The sequence below is a fragment of the Camelus bactrianus genome, chromosome 5 (genome assembly GCF_048773025.1).
Source record: "Camelus bactrianus isolate YW-2024 breed Bactrian camel chromosome 5, ASM4877302v1, whole genome shotgun sequence".
In the NCBI taxonomy this organism is placed as follows: Eukaryota; Metazoa; Chordata; class Mammalia; order Artiodactyla; family Camelidae; genus Camelus; species Camelus bactrianus.
Genome location: NC_133543.1, coordinates 25180668 through 25203598, shown reverse-complemented (window position 1 = coordinate 25203598; position 22931 = coordinate 25180668). Strand labels below are relative to the sequence as shown.

At 35.0% G+C, this 22931-nt stretch overlaps 2 protein-coding genes and 1 long non-coding RNA gene across 5 annotated transcripts in view; 2 read left to right on the top strand and 1 right to left on the bottom strand.

Annotated features, from left to right (window-relative positions):
• Positions 1 to 9883, top strand: part of MCM6 (minichromosome maintenance complex component 6) — a 36750-nt gene extending 26867 nt beyond the window's left edge. The window contains exons 14-17 of the mRNA XM_074363578.1: positions 3085 to 3220; positions 3797 to 3952; positions 5867 to 6006; positions 9127 to 9883. Of these exons, the coding sequence (XP_074219679.1) occupies positions 3085 to 3220; positions 3797 to 3952; positions 5867 to 6006; positions 9127 to 9243 (549 nt within the window). The 3' untranslated portion in view covers positions 9244 to 9883. The remainder of the gene's footprint in view (positions 1 to 3084; positions 3221 to 3796; positions 3953 to 5866; positions 6007 to 9126) is intronic.
• On the bottom strand, positions 4653 to 21186 carry LOC141577699 (uncharacterized). The gene is made up of 3 exons (XR_012506983.1): positions 21032 to 21186; positions 19468 to 19557; positions 4653 to 4979 (listed from the first exon to the last, which is right to left on the bottom strand). It is a non-coding gene; the product is annotated as an uncharacterized LOC141577699 (long non-coding RNA).
• LCT (lactase) overlaps positions 10037 to 22931 on the top strand; it is a 60124-nt gene continuing 47229 nt past the window's right edge. For all 3 annotated transcript variants that reach the window (XM_045508835.2, XM_074363577.1, XM_045508834.2), the window contains exon 1: positions 10037 to 18456. In XM_045508835.2, coding sequence (XP_045364791.1) covers positions 17817 to 18456 — 640 coding nt within the window. In that variant the 5' untranslated portion in view covers positions 10037 to 17816. The remainder of the gene's footprint in view (positions 18457 to 22931) is intronic.

Sequence of the window (22931 nt, the reverse complement as noted above, 5' to 3'; positions counted from 1 at the left end):
CATTTATTGGTATGAGAGATTTTTTTTTTCTTTTCATAGTTGAAAAGACTTTTCTTTATGTAGTCTCTTTACTTTTGCTTGTATGTGCAATTTTGAGATTCACAAAGTTTGTATTTTATTTTAGTAGTTACTTTTATTATTATAGCTTTATATTGTACCCTTGGTTCCTCCTGTTTCCCTACTATAAGCAGTGATAAAACTGGTGTCTTTCATCTTCTTTCCTCCTCCCTTCCCTCTCAACCACCTGATTTTAGTAAATTATATTTTACTGTTTACCCTTGTGCAGTCAAATATGCTTATCCATCACTTGATTTATCATCTATTGACTTTCATCTATTACAGGTAAGAGGCAATCAGCAAATTTACTCATCTATTGCATTTCCCTGTATCCCTCTGTCTTTAGGGCATATACTGTTTACATTGTGTTCTGTCACTCTTAATTCCCACATTTGTTTTAGTCTTAGTTTTTTAGCTAAATATATGCAAGGCTCATTGAAGATAATTTTATTACAATTTCCTAATTTATCTCTTAGCTGATTGAAATTTGGCCTCCTTTCAAGAGTTCAATGAAAAAAAAATGTTTTAAAGATAAATTCTTTACACAACATTGTAAACTCACTGTACTTCAATAAAAGTATATTAAAACTGAAAAAAAAAAGAAAAGTTCTTTATGAGTATGAGTATGAGAATAATATTACCTGACCGTTAGGTTCAGCAGGGTTTATTTGTAGCCTTTACCTGAAAGACAGCTTGGCTTGATCTACAGCCTCTTGCTCATACTTACTTTGCTTATAAATTTTTCTACTGTATCCTGCTGCCAACAGACATTAACTGTTGCTTTGGGGAAATCTGAGGCCAACCCTTGATTATTAATTTTTCCCTCATGTAACTTGATATTTTTCTGTTTCCAAACTATTCTTTCTTTATTTTTATAGACCAGTAACTTCATTGGCCTATGTATTGATGTTGACTGTTTTCAAATGACTTAAATTTTCCTCGCAGGTGGTAATGAATTAAAAAAAAAAAAAAAGAGGCTGCTATGCTGTTGTTATCTGTTGTTATGGGGCTCAGCTAGTTAGGAAGGGAGTAGATTTAGATGGTTATTTATACAAGAACTTAAAGCAATCCCCCCAAAATGCTGACATGTCATTTTTCTTCTGAGTAAGCTTTTTTTTTCATTTTTCAGTTTTATTAGATAGAATTGTTACAGTTTGACTGCACATATACAATGTATTGCATGTAAATACATATACACAATATACTGCACATATTTAAAAAATTTACATATATGTACTGTACATTGTTTCTAAGAACATTTAGAGCTTTAGCTTTTTAAACTTACATGGTTATCAAAGGAATAAAGCCAACCACAAAATAAGAATTAATTCAAAAAGATACATACACTTCACTGTTAACAGCAACATTATTTATAAGTGTCAAGATATGGAAGCATTATAAGTGCACATCAGTAGATGAATGGATAAAGAAGATGCAGCATATATATGTAATGGAATACAACTCACCCATAAGAAAGGATATTTTGCCATTTGCAGCCCTTCGTTCACTTTTTTTTTCCACTTCAAAAACCAGAATTTTATAACTGGCATAAACATTTCCATTGCATCAAAAGTACCTGGAAATAAACTTAACCAAGGAAGTTATCTGTATACTCTGAAAATTGTAAAACACTGATGAAGGAAATTGAAGATAATACAAAGAAATGGAAAGATCTTGTGCTCTTGGATTGGAAGAATCAACATTGTTTTATACATTCTGCTGTACTACCCAAAGCAATCTACAGATCCAGTGCAACCCCTCCCTGTCAAAGTACTCACAACATTTTTCACAGAACTAGAACAAACGATTCCAAACTTTATATGGAAACCATGAAAGACCCTGAACTGCCAAAGCAATCTTCTGTATGTCTTTTCTTCTTCTTCTTCTTCCTCTTCTTTTTGTTCTCTTTTCTTATGGTTTGATGACTAGAGAAGTTCCTTTAACATTTACTGTAAAGCTGGTCTGGTGGTGCTGAAATATTTTAGCTTTTATTTATCTGTAACGCTTTTGATTTCTCCATCAAGTCTGAAAGAGAGCCTTGCTGCATAGAGTATTCTTGGTTGTAAGTTTTCCCCTTTCATCACTTTAAATATATCGTGTGTCTCCCTTCTGGCCTGTAGGGTTTCTGCTGAAAAATCAGCTGATAACCTTATGGGAGTTCCCTTGTATGTTATTTGTTGTTTTCTCTTGCTAATTTTAATATTTTCTCTTTATCCTTAATTTTTGTCAATTTGATGACTATGTGCCTTGGTTTGTTCCTCTTTGGGTTGATACTGTGTCTAAGCAAATTTTTTTGTTGAAGCAAATCATACATAGAGAGTGTATAAATCACAAGTGTACAGCTCAGTTAACTTTCAGTGAACATGTCTATGTAACCTATACCCAGATTAGGAAGTCAAACATTCCTTACTAGCACCTCCAAAAGCTTCTCTTTGTGCTTTTTTTACAGTCACTACTATCCTCCTCTGAGGATAACTTTTTTTTTTCATGGCCATGTACTCTAACCATACTTCTCCTGATGGTTTGGTTAGGTTGTCTTCAAACTTTTTTTTTTCCTCCCAGATACATAACTATCAGTGAATGTATCACCATGATTGACTCATTCTATTGATGAACAAGTAGATAGTTTCCAATATGGGTTTTTAATGGGATGTACGTATCTTTTGGTTCATATGATGTATGTGCGTGTACATTTCTGTCTGACGTGTGCCTAAGAATGGAATTGTTGGGTCATAGATTGTACCTGTGCTCAGTTTGGTAAAGACTGAAAAGTGGTTTTCCATAATGGTTGTATCAATTTATATTCCCAACAGCAGTGAATGAAAGTTGTCTACATTCTTAACACTCAGTATTGTCGGTCCTTTTAGCCATTCTTGTGAATTTATGGTGCTGTCTCATATTTTATGTCTGTATGTGAGAGGGATAGTATGAGAAAACCAAAATGCCACTGCAATTTTGTACAGAGAAAATCTTCTATGTATGTCAAGAAGACTGACTTATTGATTTACCTCATCTTGATTGGCTTAGGTCCAGCCTAAACATGTAAAGGAAGCTTTCAGGTTACTGAATAAATCAATCATCCGTGTAGAAACACCTGATGTTAATCTAGATCAAGAAGAAGATGCCCAAATGGAAGTAGATGAGGGCCCAGATGGCATCAATGGTGAGTTGTTTTTTCATGACTGTTCTGGAATTAGGGACCAAAATGTTCTGAGATGTCACGGTATCTGTGCACTTATTGATGGTAATGAAGTCTATGTAGCAAAACGGTGGAAAATGGATAATGAATTTTATTAACTTTATAAGTTAAAATACAACTAAATAGTTGATACAAAATATATATGCTTGAAAGATTGAGAAAATAACACCAAAATGCGGGTAGTAGATTTAATTCTTCTGACTTTATTTGTATTGTTATTTTGTTTTTGAATTAAAAACATTATCTTGAGTACATTAAGAGACAGACACCAAATTTAAAAATTTATAATACTGCAAATGCAATTTTAGATCATGAAATCTTATCTCCCATTCTTCCCATTCCTTCCAAATTAGTTTTTGACTTCACTAGTAGCATTTGTAAATTTGCTTCTAATTTGTTTGTAAAATGTTTAAATACTGAGTACAAGTGTTTGCTTCTTTTGAAATTAGTATTAAAATGTAAGAAGCATATTTATAAACATTTGATAGGGGAATGTTGGAGGCACAGAAACAAGATTCAAACAGTTGATATTTCACTTAGGTCATGCTGACAGCCCTGCTCCTGTGAATGGAATCAACAGCCACAGTGAAGACATGAACCAAGACTCTGTTCCAAAAGCCACCTTAAGGCTGGGCTTCTCTGAATACTGTCGAATCTCTAATCTTATTGTGCTTCACCTCAGAAAGATGGAAGAAGGTGAGGCTCTGCCTAATGCTGCTCACATGCTGAGTCGTTTACATAAGCTGTATTCACATAAGCCACTTCTGATTGCTAAAGATTGTATTCATTTGTCAGAAGAGATGATAAATTGTTAACCAAGCTCACTTTGGCAAACAAAATCTAGGGAGTGTCAGCATATCTACCAGCCTGGACATTTCCCAAGTTTGTTGTCAAAGGTTTATGAATACTTCTTGTTAATGTCCTTGGCCTATTTTAGTTTTGTGAAGCAGAATTTGGGATCTGATAATATATAAAGAAGCACTTAACATGTTTTTACAGATGCAAAATCACTGTTCCTCACAACAGCTTTGTTTAAAATGGATGGACTCCTAGGATATTTATATTTCATAGACAAGTATTTAAACTCAAAAAGCAGTACATTCCAGACTAGGAATGAAGTAAAATCCTCATTTCTCCATAGGTGAAGTGTGATATCTGGACACTAGTACCCTTCTTATTTTTTTTTTAACATTTTTTATTGATTTATAATCATTTTACAATGTTGTGTTACCCTTCTTATTTTTAACTGCTTTACCATGCTATCCAAGTTTTCTCTAGCCACAAGGCAGAAGGAAAAGTGATGAAATCAAGGCGGTGAACTTAAACTTCAATTTGGTGATTAACCATCGGCTAATTCAGTATGCTGGCTTCCAGACAGTCTCTTCACAGTGTCCTAACTGATGAAGGACAAGAACACCAGAAACTGTCTCAGCTTATTAAAGATTTGGGCCCTTTAGTTCTACCCTCTTTCCCTTGAGAACTGTGGACCAGTGGGAAGGAGAAAGGAAGCAGCAAAGAAGCCACTAGGACAGACAGGTTTTAGTCCCAGTCCCTTCTCACATAAAAAGATTTGGGAGCTCACACGTTCTTGTGTTCACATCATTCTACTTCTCATGCAGCTAAGTTTTAAACATAGCAAACCACTGATGAAGCAAAGATAGGATTAGCGCCCAGACACTGTCTGTGTTCCACAGATAAATTCTACTAGGTCTTCTTCCTTTCCCTAAAAAAAGAAAAAAGACACTGTTCACCCGGCCAAGTAAACTATTAATTCTCAGTTGTCAGATAGACAGCTGTTTTCTAGCCTAGCATAGGGAGCAAAACTTAAAACCAAGGAGGTTACTTACTTAAAAACATTTGGACAAACCACTGAAATTTGAGTACAGCCATAATAAAACTTCAAAGGCATTATCATCAGTAAAGCTAGAATTTTCCTATTTTGAATTTATATTTTATTAACAATTGCTAGAATCAAGACTAAATGGATTGAGTTTTCCTTTATTATTCTTTATTTCTATGATAGTTAAAATACTATCCAGGTTCCAACTCTTTTCGTGAATTTAGAGTTCTGCTTTGGACTCTAAAGGGCAGATAGTTCAGTCAATAAGGATTGATCTTGCTGGAGCAAATTGGTAATATTTTTGTTTTGAGTGAACACCTATGGATTTCATGCTTTGGTTGACCTCAGTGTTCCCCTTTCCAAAGAGGAACGGTTATATTTCAGCAGTTTTACCTGCTATGACTTCATTCCTAATTTATGCCTTCAATTGCTGTTGACAAACATTGTCATAGGTGGTGAAGCATAAGAACGTGCAAGAAACACCTCCATACTTTGAAATCTTCATAGCTTTAGGACACTTGTTTCTTATAATGTGTTTTTTTAGGTTTTTCTCTTCAGGATGAAGTATGGCATACTTTAATTCAAATAATATGGCAGGTTATGTTCGACTTACGCTGGAACATTGGAGACTATTTCAGCAGATGTACTTTAAGACAGGTTGATGATTATCTAATCAGTACATTGTCTTGTGTTTGCAAAATTAAAGAATTGGCAATAGTTTGCTACAAGGATAATTTAATCCTTTTTTATTTACTTATTTATTTTTTCAGAAGATGATGAGTCTGCATTAAAGAGAAGTGAACTTGTTAACTGGTACTTGAAAGAAATCGAGTCAGAAATAGATTCTGAAGAGGAACTGATAAACAAAAAGAGAATCATAGAGAAAGTCATTTATCGACTCACCCACTATGTACGTATAGAGCTACGCTTGGTGGAGTATTAATGAGGGAGGGAGTTCATGCCTCATCTGTGTAGGTTCATTAGACGTTCATTTATTTTGAATCAGTAGGGTCTAGTCAGAATTAGGAGTTGTTTATCAAGATAGAATTAACAACAATTAATTGACTTATTTCTCTCTGCTAAAATAAGCAGAACTTAGGTTAAAGCTGGGAAGTTGAATTTAAGGTCTTCCTATTTGAGTGTTTTTAAGCTTTGTTTTCCACTCTCTTTACCATAAACCTTTAACCTTCCTGACCACTGTCACCTATTTTCTGCTTTTTATCTTCCTCGTGTTCTTACCTCCCCCATTACCCAGCTTACAGTCTATCCTATAATCACTTTTTCCTTATACTTTCAACTTTATTCTCTTTTTATATTACTTGCTTGGCGAAACTCCAGCTTTGGCTAAATCTAATTCATTTACTATACCTATATCTAAGCAGTTAAAAGTATCTGGAGAAAAGCATACAACCATATGCCCACTCTTATTTTAAATTCATGACCACAAATCTCAAGTGGATAGTTTTTTACTTCTGTCTTGTCAACCTCACAGTAGCACTGCCTGCTGCTATTACTTTTTCCTAGTCAGTTCATTCTCCTACTCTATTAAAGGACCATTGCATACATACATTCTTGCTACTCAAATCAGTTGATCATTTTCAGTATTCAGCCTATTGGCAGCACCTGTCATAGCTGATCACTCTTTCTGGAAATATTGTGTTCACGTGGCTTCTAAGTCACCATATTCTCCTGAGTCTTCTCCTCTCACTAGTTATTTCCTTTTAGTTTCTCTTCTTGTGTCTTTCTCTTGTCACTTTTTCAGTGGAGTGCTATGCTTAGTCCTCAGACCTCTCTTCTATTTACATTCATTACCTAAGTGATCTCATTCGGTGGCATAAATTTAAAACCATCTGCAGTGGCCCCCAGATTTATTTTTCCAGCTCTTGCCTGTCCTCTAAATTCCTATTGGATGTAGCTAGCTGCCTACTTGTAAATTAATAGGCACCTCACACTTACTATGTTCAAAACAGTTTTTCCCTGCAGTGTTTCATTTACTATTTTTTTAGGCCATTCACCTTAAAATTATCGTTTATTCCTTGGTTCTACTTTCCCCTCACAGCTTCTCATTTTAGCAGCAAATTCTGTGAGCCCTGCATTCCTTATGAGTATTCTCTGTTCTTGTCTCACCACTGTCATATTTACCCAAGCCTCCATGCTTGGACTTCCACAGGAGCCTCTCAACTGTCCCCCCTTGCACTGGTCTCTGCCCAGCACCAGGCAGATCTTTAACAAATCAAATTGTCATAGTGCCCTACCTTCCAGTCTTTCCTTCCCTCAGGTTTAGAATAAAATCCATTCTCTGTACTGTAGCCTGCAGAACCCTACACAAGCAAGCCCCCGCCTACCTTGTCTACCTCTTACATAGCCTCTTCTTGCCCATTCTGCTTAGTGACACTGGCCTTGTCACTCTTCCTTAGACACACAAAACATGAAGGCCTTTGCACTTGTCTGTTGTCTCTTAGCCCAGATCCCTTCTCATTCTGATGTCTGTTCAAACGTTACCTTCTCAAAGTTCTTGCCTAGCCTGTTAACACAGCAGCCTCTTCCTTGCTATCACCCCCTTACCCTACTTTGTGTTTCTTCATAGTGCTTATCATCGTATGGCAGTGTAGTCTTTGTGTTTAGTCTGTCTCTCTTATTAACATGCAAGCACCATGGGGACAGGGACTTTGTTTTGTTAACCACTATATCCCCAGGATTTACAGTGGTACCTAGCTCATAGAGTGGTCAAATATTTGTTGAATGATTGGATTTTTCTCTTCAAATGGCAGAGATTGCAGTTCACTTCATAGTGCTCACTATATAAATATTATAGGTGTCACATAGAAGGGTTTGTTATCTGAAAAACTATTTCCCTGTAGAAATAGATGAGTCTACGATTACAGGTATTTTAGGAGTGGGGGGTGGGAAGAGCTATTCCATTCAAAATTTAATAAATAATAATGTATAAAAATAAAGCCAACCTAGGGTGGTATGTGCTCAAAATTGTCTATCTAGTGGTGAGCAACATGTTTGCACCAGGCCAGCCCTTCCCTCCCTTGTGGCCCTGGGATCAGTGTAAGATAAAATGACCCACACAAGAAAACCTATGCTGGGACTTGTGAAACTAACTGATCTAAATTGGACTTACCTTTTTAAGTTTGACTCACTGCCTGAGCTAACTCACTACAAAAGACTAGGGAACTTGTACTGTGCTGATTAAATGCTTCCTTTTACATTATGTTAGTATATGGAGTGAGTGCTTAGAAGTGTCCAGCCTCTCTCAGTAGTCGTAGTGCACATACTGTGGGACTTTTCCACCTTCTTAAGATCAAGTTGTTGTTTCCTAAGTTCCACCTTGTGGGCCTTGGGTAGGAGGCGTTCTCATTTGTGGACATATTAGACTGACTTATAGACACATCATGGCTTGAAATCTGTCATCAAGTTTATGAATGCCACATGGCATGTGCTACTTTTTGTATTATTAGCTAATGGATCAGAGTGAAATATTTTCATGTTAATTATCTTTAGATTCTATTTCTAACTGAATTATGAATGGCTCATATATGAAAGAGTTCAATGGCCAGTAATTAAAAGTGAAATTAAACACTAGTATCAGTGAATTAAGTGAATTAAACACTTGTATCAGTGATAAAGCTGTGTGATAAACATACTTATCAGAAGATTTTATATAATTGCATGATCATAAAATTCATGTTACGTTCTATCTTTTCTGAAGTTATATTTACAACTACTTGATGTAATATACTAGGAAACCTGATTAAAATCATACTGTCTATTGATCTTTTATATTTCTTAATTTTTCAGAAGAGACTTATTGTATAAAAAGGTCTATATCCTAATGGGAAGATGATTTAGCAGAAACTTGATAAAGTATTTTTAGGTGTAGTCCTTTTTCTGAGAGAGTTTCTAGAGGGAAATGAAAGAAAATGTTGGTAGCAAACATTCAGAAGAGAGGGTCAAGTCCTGTGTTTCTGAGCATTCTTACAGTACTGCTAGACATCTGAGGACAAATGTTTGTGTTTCATAGGATCATGTTCTAATTGAACTCACCCAAGCTGGATTGAAAGGCTCCACAGAAGGAAGTGAGAGCTATGAAGAAGATCCCTACTTAGTAGTTAACCCCAACTACTTGCTGGAAGATTGAGCTATTGAAAGTAACCAAAGAAACTATGTACCTCCACCTGTTGCCTGGAGTTTGGATGGGGGTCTACTAGCCAGAGAAATTCTGCTTCTGAAAGGGATGCTTCAAGAGGATTTACTTTGAGGAACAAGAACCAAGTTCTGTGTCACATCTCTGTCATGCATTTTTATACCAACACAGGTTTTATCATTTTGTTTAGTGTGCTTCTTGTCTAAGTGAAGTTGGATTGCAATAATGTGTCATTTCTATAACTAAGACCTTTTCATGTGTAGAGAAAGGTCCTGTTGCTTTATGATGCATAGTATCTTATTGGGGAAATAACTGTTTTCAGTTGCCAACTACTGCTTTTTTTCACCAAAATAACTTTTTTTGCAGTTGTCTATTGGATTTATTTTTATTCTACTCAAATTACTGCTTCCATCTATTCATGAATATGAATCTTTTCCTTTATTTTTGATCTGGAGTGAGAGGGTGGAAATACGGCATTATGGTAAACATTTGATGTAGGTTCCTATTAGGAGAGTCCTTTAGTCCTTTTATTAGTGTGAAAGCTAAGAGGTCTTCAACAGGTTAATTCCAGTCCTATTTGGTTTTTTGTTTTTTTTAAGATAGTTTATGAAAATAAAAGGTTTATTATACTTTTTTCAGTACTCATTTATAACTTTTTAAACTTATGTATCCTATAGTTAAACTCTCAGAATTATTTTCTAATGGCTTTTTTAAGGGAAATATGTTATTTTCTATATTACAAACCACTGCTACATTTTATGGCTTTCTTCCAGAAAAAAATTACTGCTGTTTATGGTAATAACAGTCCCTGAGACTTAGCTGTGATCAGTATGTTCATGATATAGCTGTTCCTATTGAAGCTTTTGACAACAGGTGGCGTTCTGGGCCTGCGGAGTCAGGTAGGGAGCGTTTGTATGTGGTATGTAAGTTCACTAATAGAAACTTAATGTTCCACTGGCTTGAAAACATTAGGGTATAGGAGGCTGGAAATGTATAGAGAGATGTTGCATAGCTAGCAGACGCAGGGTGTAAGCTCCTGGGAAAACTTCCTAATTAATGGGAGTAGTAGAGGCTGTTGGGATGAGGAAACCTTGGGGTACATGATCCCAGTCATCCTGTGGAGACAGGACATGCTAGTATAAGGGTTGGATTAATTAGTCAGGACATTCAGTAACAGGTGACAGAATGAATAACTAATGAAAACCCAGGAGACAGAAAGAAAGAGCCCCCTCCCTGCACTGGCTCCCAACTTGATAAAGAAAATTGGGGGAGGAGGTTCTGAAGAGAGAAACAGCTTGACAGGAATTTGAACTTTAATTTGATCAAATATTGAACCAAAGGGAAGTGTAAATCCCAGAAAATAAAAAGTTCCTTTGTGGTGAATTTGTTCTCCCCACTTCTGCCATTAGAGTGGGGAAGCCATTTAATACAACTGAAGTCAGTTTTTGCACATCTGAATAAGTGTGCTTATTCATCTACATGTTACTTGTCAGGAAAGTGAAGTGGATGATGGAGTACATACAAGATCTTTACAAAGAAAATTAGACAAGTATTCAGTAGATGTATAGATGTAACTTGTTCCTGAATAGGAAGTCTTGAATATTGTAAATTGTCAACTGATCCATAAATTTAATGTGTTTTTAACTAAATCCCGACAGATGTCCATCAATAAGGAAATGACTATAAAAACTGATAAAGCGTGCTGTGGGTTATACAAACAAAAATGAGGGAAATCAAGATGTTTAAAATGGAAATATCTCCAGGACACATGAAAAAGAAAATGTGCAAATAAAGCCATGGTGCTCCTAAATATATAAAGCAAATACTAACAGAACCAAGGGAGAATAGACAACAAAACAATAATAATAGGGGACATTAGTACCCTACTTTCATAAAAGGATAGATCATCCAAACAGATTATCAGTAAGAAAGAATTCACCTTAACATGTAACAGCAGATGGACTTAACAGACTATACAGGACATTCCTTCCAAAAGCAACAGAATACAAATTCTTCTCAAGCACACATGGAACATTTTCCAGGATATATCATATGTTAGGCCACAAAACAAGAAGAAACCTGAAGATTTCACAAATACGTGGCAATTAAGCAACATACTGAACAACAGGAACTCGAAAGAGAAAAAATGAGACAAATGAAATGGAAATAAATATGCCAAAATTCATGGGATGCAGCAAAAGCAGTTCTAATAGGGATAAGTGCTTGAAACAAGAAAGATCTCAACCAAACTTTATATCTCAGGAAACAAGAAAACAAAAACAAATGAAGCCTACAGTTAGTAAAGAAAGGAAATAAATGAAGATCAGAGAGGAAATAAATGAAATAGAGACTAAAAAGAGAGCAATGAAACTAAGAGCTAGGTTTTTTCTTTTTAAGATAAAATTGAGAAAACTTTAGCTAGACTCACAAAAAATGGAGGACTCAAAATCAGGAATGATTACAACTAATACCACAGAAATACAAAGAATCATAATTGTTACTATGAACAGTTATTCACCAAAAAACTGGACAACCTAGAAGAGGTGGATAAATTCCTAGAAACATACCCTACCAAGATTGAATCATGGTGCAACAGAAGATCTGAGTAGGCTGGTTAGGAATAAGGAGATTGAGTCAACAGTCAACCTTCCAACAAACTAAAGTCCAGGAACATCTGGCTTCACTGGTGACTTCTACCAAACATTTAAAAGAATTAATACCAGTCCTTCTCAAACACTTCCCAAAAATGGAAGAGGAGGGACCACTTCCAAAGTCATTTTATGAATTACCCTTATACCAAAATCAGTCAAGGATGCCTAAAGAAAGGAAAATCACAAGCTGATATCCCTAATGTATATAGATGCAAAAATCCTCAACAAAACATTAGCAAAGTTAATTCAACAGTATGTTTAAGTGATCATACAGCAGGATCAACTGTGATTTATTCCAGGGATGCAAGGATGGTTCAACGTACACCAGGTTAATAAAATGAAGGATAAAAATCATAGTCATCACAGTAGATGCAAAAAAAAAAAAAAGCATTTGACAGAATTCAGCATCCACTTATGGTTTTTAAAACTCTCAACAAAATGAATATAGAGGGAATGTACCTCAACATAATAAAGGCCATAAGTGGTAAGCCCACAGCTAATAACATCTTAAGTAAGATCAGGAACGAGACAAGGATGCCCAGTCACCACTTTTATTCAATATAGTGTTGGAATCCAAGCCAGAGCATTTAGACAAGAAAAGGAAAAAATCAGAAAGAGGTGAAATTTTCACTATTTACAGGTGATATGATATTAAATATAGAGAACCATAAATAAAGACCACCAAAAAACTGTTGGAACTGATCAACAAATTCAGCAAAGTTGCAGGATATAAAACCAATATGCAAAGATGTTCCATTTCTATATACCAATAACAGTATCACAAAGAAGAAAATGATCCCATGTGCAGTTGCATAATAATAAAATAATTAGGAATAAATTTAACTGAAGAGGTAAAAGACCTGTACACTGAAACTATAAGACAGTGGTGAAAAATTGAAAAAGACGTAAGTGGAAAGGTATTCCATGCTTATGAATTGAGAGAATTAATATTGTTAAAATCCCCATACTATCCAGAGGATTCTACATGATCAGTGCAATCTCAAAATTCCAATGGCATTTTCACGTAAAAAGAATAATCATAAATTTTGCATGGAACCACAAAGACCCTGAATAGCCAAAACAATGTTGAGGAAGAACAAAGCTGGAGGCATCATGCCTCTTGATTTCAAACTAATACAAAGGTATAGTAATTAAAACATGGTATTGGTGTAAAAACAGACGTATAGATCAGTGGGACAGAATAGAGAGCCCAGAAATAAACCCACACATAGTCTATTAATTTACAACAAAGGAGCCAAAATACATGGTAGGGAAAACACAGTCTTGTCTATAAATGGTGTTGGTAAAACTAGATCACTACTTTACATCATATATAAAAATTAAGATAGATTAAAGACTTGAACACAAAATCTAAAATCACAAACCTAGAAGAAAACACAAGTGGTAAGCTCCTTGACATCAGTCTTGGCAATGATTTTTTAGATTTGACACTAAAGCAAAGGCAACAAAAGCAAAAATAAATGGATAGGACTACATCAAACTAAAATGCTTCTGCACAGCAGAGAAAACCATCAGTCAAATGGAAAAGAATGGGATAAAATGCAAATCGCATATCCAATAAGGGGTTGATATCCAAAATTTATAAAGAACTCAACTCAATAACAAAACAATATGACTTAAAAATGGGCAAATGATCTGAATAGATATTTTTCCAAAGAAGATGCAGATTGCCGACAGGTACATGAAAAGGTGCTCTACATCACTAATCACCATGGAAATAAAAATCAAAACCACAATGAGATATCAAGTTACACCTGTTAGAAAGGCTATTATCAAAAAAAAAAAAAAATGACGAGGTTGTGGAGAAAAGGAACACTTGTGTATTATTGGTGAGAACCACCATGGAAAACAATATAGAGGTTTCTCAATAAACTAGAAAGAGAACTACTATGTGATCCAGCAATTCCACTTCTAGGTATTTATCCAAAGAGAAAGAAAATGCTAACTTAAAAAGATACATGCATCCTTGTGTTCATTGCCACATTATTTATAATAGCCAAGACATAGAAGCAACCCAAGTGTTCACTGATGGATGAATGGATAAAGAAAATGTATGTATGTACAATGGAATGTTATTCAGCCCTAAAAAGAAGGCAGTCTTGCCATTTGTGACAACATGGATAGACCTGGAAGACTGAAATAAGTCAGACAGAGAAAGACAAATAGTGTATGGTCTCATATGTGAAATCTAAAAAAATTAAAAAGTGAAATAAAAATTGAACACATAGAAGAGACTGGTGGTTGTCAGAGGTAGAGGTGGTAAGTGGGTGAAGGTGGTCAAAAGGTACAAACTTCCAGTTAACAAAAATAAGTCATGGGGATGTAACATACACCATGGTGACTATAGTTACTAATCTATTTGAAAGTTGCTAAGAGAGTAAATCTTAAACATTCTCAACATACACACACATAAATTTGTGCAATGGATGTTGACTAGACTTGTGATCTTTGTGCAGTGCATACAATCATGTTGTACACCTGAAACAAACATGTTACGTGTTATTTATATCTCAATTTTTAAAATTAATTTTTAAAAGATATATGAGCTTTTCCTATAACTTTGCAGTAGAATAGGGAAAAATAGATTATCAGCTAGAGAAGGGATTAATATCCAGAACAAATAAGCTGCAGATAGATGAACATACTATATACATATATATATATATATATATATACACACATACATATATATCTAATTTCAAGATATTTATTTTCTCAATTGATAGTGGTAAAAAGATTATTTCTCAAAATGGATACAGAGCTGATACAAATCAATTTTTAAATCATTCATAATTATAAAAGCACTAATGATTTGATACTATTATAATAGTGTTGGTGGGTTTGTGGGGAATTTGATGTCATATACTACCGGTAGGAGTGTAAATTAGGATGCTTCTTTCAGAGACAAATTTGTCAGTACCATTAGAAGTTAAAACATGACTGACTACTCTATAATCCAACAATTGTATTCTTCAATATGTCCATGATCAGGTACCTATGTGTGTATGGAAAAAGGCACATATGACATTCACTGTGACATTGTGACACTGAAAATAGAAAACAACATAAAACCTAATCAACAAAATGCTGATCATGCAAGGTCATACAGTGCAGCTCTTGAGTAAGATACATCAATTTTTACACAATGTGGAAAGATATCCAAGGTGTACTATAAGGTAAAAATGCCAGTTGTAGACCAATACTCACATTATAGTACCTCTTATTTTGTAAACTAGTTAGGTAAAACTATATTCTTTATGTAAATATACATATGTAGTAAATAGTGGATACATATTAGGAAGTAGCTAGGCTACCTTGAAAATTCCACTAAATGAAATAAAACAAAATGTGTGTTTATGTGTGTGTGTGTGTGTGTGTGTGTGTATAAACATATATTTCCAAGAAAATTCCAGGAAAAAGAATGATAGGAGAGGCCATGTCCTATCAAAGTGAAAAGTACCACCCAGATATAGAAATTAAAGTAGTGTGGTATTGGCATAGGAATAGATAGTCAAGCAGTAGAAAGTCTAGAAACAGATGTCTAGACAGATATTTAATTTCTGACAGGTGGCATTTCAAATAGTGGGGGCAGAAGGATAAACAAGTTAGAAATTGATAAACCCTGCCAACAACATAAAGTTAAAATTCAAGATGGGCTAAAGATTAGAAACAGTATGGAAATAATAGGGTTGACACGAGCTTTCAAAAATATGGTAACAATATATTTTAAAAGACATAAACCTGGGTGTTAAAAATGGGGAAATTTTTTCTGTTATATTTTAATTGACATGTAGTTGATTTACAATACTGTGTTAGTTACTGGTGTACGGCATGGATTCAGTTATATTTTTTCACTTTTTTTTCATTATAGGTTATTACAAGATACTGAATATAGTTCACTGTGCTATACAATAGGACCTTGTTTTTTACCTATTTTATATATAGTAGTTTGTATCTACAAATCCCAAACTCCTAATTTATCCTTCCCCCAACTTTCTCCTTTGGTAACCATAAGTTTGTTTTCTGTCTGTGAGTCTGTTCTGTTTTGTAAGTTCACTTGTGTCATTTTTTTAGATGCCACATATAAGTCATATCATGATATTTTTCTTCTCTTTCTGGCTTACTTCATTTAGTATGACAATCTCTAGGACCATCCATGTTGCTGCAAATGGCATTATTTCATTCTTTTTATGGCTGAATAGTATTCCATTGTGTATGTGTGTGTGTGTGTGTATCACAACTTCTTTACCCATTCATCTGTCAATAGACATTTAGTTTTCTTCCATGTTTTGGCTATCGTAAATAGTGCTGCTGTGAACACTGGAGTGCATGTATCTTTTGAAATTAGAGTTTTCTCCAGAAATATGCCCAGGAGTGGGATTGCTGGATCATAGGGTCAGTCTATTTTTAGTTTTTTAAGGAATCTCCACACTGTTTTCCATAGTGGCTGGATCAAATACATTCCCACCAATAGTATAGGGAGGGTTCCCTTTTGTCCTCACTCTCTTCAGCATTTATCGTTTGTAGACTTATTAATGATGGCTGTTCTGACCAGTGTGAGATGATACCACATTGTAGTTTTGATTTGCATTTCTCTGTTCTATCATGTTTTGATAAATGATATCCAAACACTGTTAAGAATTTTTATATCAGTAATATATTAAAATAAGAATTGTACAAAGGATATGAACAGAAATCTCAGAACAACAAATAGCCAATTAACATGAAGAGCTACCCCTCTTAACAGAAAAAAAAAAAGTATCAAAAATGTGAAGTTTTATAACAGGTATTAGCAAACAAGAGATTTAGACATACTTCTAACTGTAGGTAGGATTTAAACTTGAAGAAGCCTGTTTTGGAAGCCTATATGGATTGCAACCAGAATTCCAAATGGGCATGCTATTGAGTCAGTAACTTAATTTCTAAGAATCTATCTTAAAAAAATGTGGACAAAAATGTGTAACTATATATATATTCATTTGCAACATATTAAAATTAATAACCAACCAGTGTTCAAAATGCAAAAGGTTAAATTATGGCACAACCTTACTGTGGAATGCTATGCGTCTGTTAAAAAGAAGCAGGTCTATACATTCTTATACAAATATAACTCCAAGCGCTGTTAAATGGGAGAATAAAGCTGAGGAATGATATGTGTGACATAATCCCATATGTGTTAAATTATATATTTAAAATGTTATACACTTAGTTATGTTTGCATTTGTGTATATATATTAATAGCCATGATTGAGTTGTATTGTTCTAAATATGCTAATGAATGACCTCATTTAATTATAACAACCTATCTATCCCAATTTTACAGATGAGTAAACTGAAGGACAGAGAAACTAAGTAACTTTCGTCAGATGAGATTCAAACCCTGGCATTCCAACTCCTGAATAACCATTAATCTATACGTAGGAAGAAAACTGGAAGGAAGCACAGTGTTGAAAGTGCTTACCCTAGAAAGAGGAGGGGAGAGGGCGAGGGGAATCAGTAAGTTTTCATATATATTTCTGTATTGTTTGAATCTTTTGCAAAATGTGTTCATCATTTACTTACATATTTTTAAAAGAGAAAAAAAGTTTGGTGAGGAACTCACTTTTGTCCTGCTGTGTAAACAAATTTTTAAGTAATTTTTATGTAAGAAAAAATGTGGAGAACTTATTTTCTTCAGACACGTTCTAGGTTTCTCTACTGAAATTGTGTGAGAAGTTTGAGGTTTTTATGTTATCTCTTATGGTTTTTACATTTTTTGATATTACACTGATGAACCATGTACTGATTTCATTATTGTAGATAACCAAGTTACATATTAATTGTTAATAATATTTTACAACCTCAGCTGTAGTTATAAAGTAGGTATTCCAAATACTTCCTAACAGTTCCTTGAAGATGGAACTGGCTTGGCGTTTAGTCTTTATTTCCCTCCTAAGTTTTTCGTGCTGGGGCTTAGACTGGGAATCTGATGGAAACTTCATTTCAGCTGCTGGTCCTCTAACCAACGAATTGCTACACAACCTGAGGGGTCCACTGGGAAACCAGGGTTCTCACTTTGGAGCAGGGGACAAAGAAATTTATGTTTGTCACCAGCCACTGCCCACTTTCCTGCCGGAGTACCTCAGCAGTGTTCATGCCTGTAAGATCACCCATTATAAAGTATTTCTGCCATGGGCACAACTTCTCCCAGAAGGAAGCTCCAAGAACCCAGACAAGGAAATGGTGCAGTGCTACCGGCAACTCCTTGAGGCCCTCAAGACTGCGCAGCTTCAGCCCTTGGTGGTCCTGCACCACCAGACCCTCCCTGCCAGCACCATCCAGAGAAGTGAGGCCTTTGCTGATCTCTTTGCTGACTATGCCACCTTTGCCTTCCACTCCTTTGGGGACCTTGCTGAGATCTGGTTCACATTTAGTGACTTGGAGAAAGTGATAATGGAGCTTCCCCACCAGGAATCAAGATCTTCACGTCTCCAGATCCTCACTGATGCCCACAGGAAAGCCTATGAGATTTACCATGAAAAATACACTTCTCAAGGTAAGTACACATGACCCTGATTGCTGACCCACCAGCAGCCTTTATCACCCACCTTCCCCTACTCTCCTTAAAATAGGACTGGGTATTTCTTCCCACTCACCTTCAGTAGTTCCCTCATATCTATTCATTATTGAGAAATTAATACTGTACTGAAGATTTCTCAGTGGAGGTGGGTAGGGGTGTCTTATAATGCGTAGTGCCTACCATTCCCTTTGAAAAATATCTTTTCAGCAGCCGTTGCCCAGTCTTGAGTTTGTGTGACCACCAGTTTTCTTTCTGTCCTCCTTCCTTTTCCAGTCCTACTTCCTTGACTCTTCTTAGGATTCAAAATTGTCTGTCCTCCCTCAGTCTCTCCTTTTCTTATGCAAAGCAACTTACAAGTTCTAATTGAAGCCTACATTCCAGCAGGGGAGACAAATACAAAAATAAAATAATGATATGCTGACAGTGAGAAGAGCTTGATCATAATTGCCCATATTCCTGCTTCATACTAACTTAAAGTTCCAATTGAATAGGTCCAGGCAGAATCAGGACATTAATGATTTTACTAAATTCCTAGGTGAATCTGAGGTACATCAATTTTGAGAACCAATTTTGGATTATATATGCTTTCTCATTTTTATTATAAACTTGTATGTATATTTGTATACATAGTACATAGTATATCTGCATACTTATATATTCTACTTTTGAAACTTAACATTTTATGAGTGTATTCTCATTTTATTAAAAACTCTTTGAAAACATGATTTTCAGTGTTCTTACAGGTTCCCATTTTATGAATGGATCATAAAGTTTAAAATATTCTTTCATATTTATATATGTTTATTTAATATTCACTATTAAAAATTATGTTGCAATGAACATTCTTCTATATAAATGCTTACCTGCCTTCAGATAAATTCTGATTCATAAAAATTGAAATTACTGGGTCAAAAGATGTACATTCTTTAAGACTTTCAGAGATGTTGCTAAATTATTTCCCAGAAAAGTGTAATAGTTTATACCAACCGTTATAAAATTGTTCTTCTGACCCCACTCAGCTTTCAATGATGTAATTATTCTTATCATTGGTGTAGACAGAAGTAATCAATAACCAGTCTATAATAAGAATAGAAGAGAATATTATTCAAGCCAAACTGAGAACTGGATCCTCGGAGATAGCCTCTTAGATAGCTCTGAGGTATTTGGTTTTCAGTGCAGTTTTATGTTTTGTCAAAACGGAAAACTTACATTCCTTCAAAGTTTCAAAAAAAAGACAGATTAGCATGTACACGGTGAGTCTGTTTGGCCTTGGCACCTGGGAAGGGAGCCTTATCATGGAAGAAGTATTAACATTGATGCCCCAGGAAGGCAGGCATTTAGCTCTGTCTTCAAAACAAACATTGTTTACTTCTGGACAATGCATCCTCTTCTTTAATGGTGAAAGTATATGTATAATGTATGTTGAATAGGCCACAAAACAGTATGTTCTAGTTAGCATAACATTTATGTTAAGTCATATAAGCCTAAAAATCTTTCCCATATCTCAGTATGTGAAAAATTTCTTCCATCATTGGTAATTTGACAGCTGAAAACTATTATCTCCTTATATGCTTTATCTGCATGTATTTGATTATAGAGAGGTTCAACATTTTCTCCATGTTTAAAATAAAAGCAGGGCAAGGGAAGAAAGAGTGTGAATGTGGATGGGGCTGTCCCATATACAGTTGTCAAAAAGGCTGTCCCCAGGCCCCCTTTTGAACCAACCGGACTGAGGGAGGGAGCAACCATAGGATCTGGAGGATCACAGGCCCCAGGACAGTGCAAAGCCCCTGGAAAGGGAACAGCAAGAAGCTCAGCTGTCAATTTCATGAAATGTATAGGGTGGGAGATGAGGAGATGCTGAATTTGAAACTGGATTCTTTAGAAACCTTATCATGGACTGAATGAGAAAATAAATAAATGTTTCTTGGCTGTAATTCTATTGAAGAAGCTTTGAGTAAAATGAACTTTGAAAGAAGGAAATGCTGAACTTGGATCACCTGAAATAAAGGAAAATCTGTCTTTGAGGGCAGATCCCATAGAATTATTTAAACTATAGAACTATATACACATTTATTTAAATGTTTTGCATATTTTATTTTTAATCTCCATCAGGTTACTAATGACTTTCTTTCTTAAACTCATATTTTTATTCTTTTCTTCTTCTGCTCATTCTTCCCATCCTTCATTTTGTGTTTCATCAACATCACTAGACTATCTGCCCCCAATATAAAGCAGGACACAAAACAAATTCTCTTCTCAATCTCTTTACTATTCCAAATGGTGGTTTTCCATCTTTCTTTCTCTTTCTCATTCTCCCCTCCCTTTTTAGTCTAATGGCATAGCTTTGTTATTCTTTATAAAATATTATATTATTTAATATACACAGAAAAGTTATATAGCATATGTTGACTAAAAGCAAAATACTATAACTTTTTGAAGGTGGAGATATTGAATAATATCCCCCAAACTGAGAAGGAACTTTGAAATCAAAAAGTGAAGCAGGTAACTCCATAAAATGCCATTATGGAGTTTATTGTGGGTAACTTACATATGGGTAGGATCAGGTGAACAGGCGATCTGGAAGCATTCGCAGCTGCATTCACCCCTGCGGAAAGGGGTACAGGGGAATTTAAAGGGGCCAAAGCTAAAAATACAATCTGACTACAAAGGGAGAAGCACATCTGCACCAATGGGAAGCGGGGGTTTGGGGGTCTCATGACCATTATCCCTCGCAGACCATTAACCATCTGTATCAGCTAAAGAGCATTCCTCCAGTGCTCAGATAAAACCAAGGGTAAAAGTTGATAGGAAACTTATCTGGCTTGGGCTCATTTCTGAGGGTAGGCTAAAGCTCAGTCACGCAGAAAGAGGAGGGGGTAGGACTGAGGGCCTAAGATGGCGCCGACAAAATGGATTCAGTATGGTTCAGCCACACAATAAGTAATACCCATGGAGTGGCCACTGTTAAAATATAACAGAATACTGCTGTGAATTCGTAACATACAGAAATATTGAATCACTATGCTGTGTATCTGGAACTAACAGTGTTATAAGTCAGTTATACTTCAATTTCTTAAAAATCTAAAAAAAAAGCAAAAAATAAAATTATATATATGTGTATATATTTATATGTATATACATATATAAATATCACTTCACATCAACTAGGATGACTATAATAAAAAAGACAGACAATAACAAGTGTTGGCAATGATGCAGAGAAATTAAAACATTCATACACTACTGGTGGGAATGGATTATGGTACAGCCACTTTGGAAATCAGTTTGGCAGTTCCTCAAGTTAAATTTTAGAGTCACCATATGACTCAAAAATTCCTCTCCTAAGTATTTATCCAAGAGAAATAAAAGCAAACGTCCAGATAAAAACTCATCACAAATATTCATAGCAGCATTATTCATAATAACCAAAATGGAAACAACCCTAATGTCCATCAATTGATAGATAAACAAATGATGGCATATCCATACAATGGAATATTAGCTTTGAAAGGAATGAAATACTGATTATGCTACAACATGATAAACCTTGAAGACATTATGCTGAGTGAAAGAAGCTAGTCACAAAAGGCCACATATTGTATGATTTCATTTATATTAAATATCCAGAATAGGCAAATCATATTATAGAGACACTAAAGTAGATTAGTGATGTCTGGGGCTAGAAGAGAGAATGAATAGTGACTGCTTAATGGGTACGGGATTTCTTTGTGGGTGACTAAAATGTTCTGGATTAGTGGAGATGGCTGCACAACTTTGTAAATGTACTAAAGACCACTAAATTGTATACTTTAAAGGGATGAATTTTATGGTATATAAATTATATCAATTTTTTAATGTAAAAAGTATAAATTTCTATCTCATCTCCTATGTTCCCCCACCCCATCCCATGTTACCTTTATGCTAAATATTTCATTCATCTTTTATTATTCTATGGCTCTCCTGCATTTGGTGTCCATAATGACTTAAACGTACAAGGCCAAACATTTTAAATAAAAATATTTTAATTAGAGAAAGAGTGACATTGTAGCAAATAAATTTTAGCAAAAAAAACTCATCATGTTTAAAAAATGTTTAAAAATTAAATTCCCATTTACTACTGATTAGAAAATAAACAATGTGAAATGCAGTTCTGATTTTTGCCTAAAATTTTTTTATCAGGGTATGATTTACCTACAGGGAAATGCATAGATTATAATTTTACAGTTTGGTTAGTACTGACAAACACATCTGTGTAACCCATACCCTTATCAAAATATAAGACATTAATCAACACCTCTGAAAAGCTCTTTCCTGATCAATCATATCCTTTCCTAATCAATCCCAACCCCAGGATCTGATTTCTCTCAGCATAAACATGAATAGAGTTATACAGTACGTACTTTTTTTGTGTCTGTCTTATTTCATTCAACATAACGTTTGTGAGATTC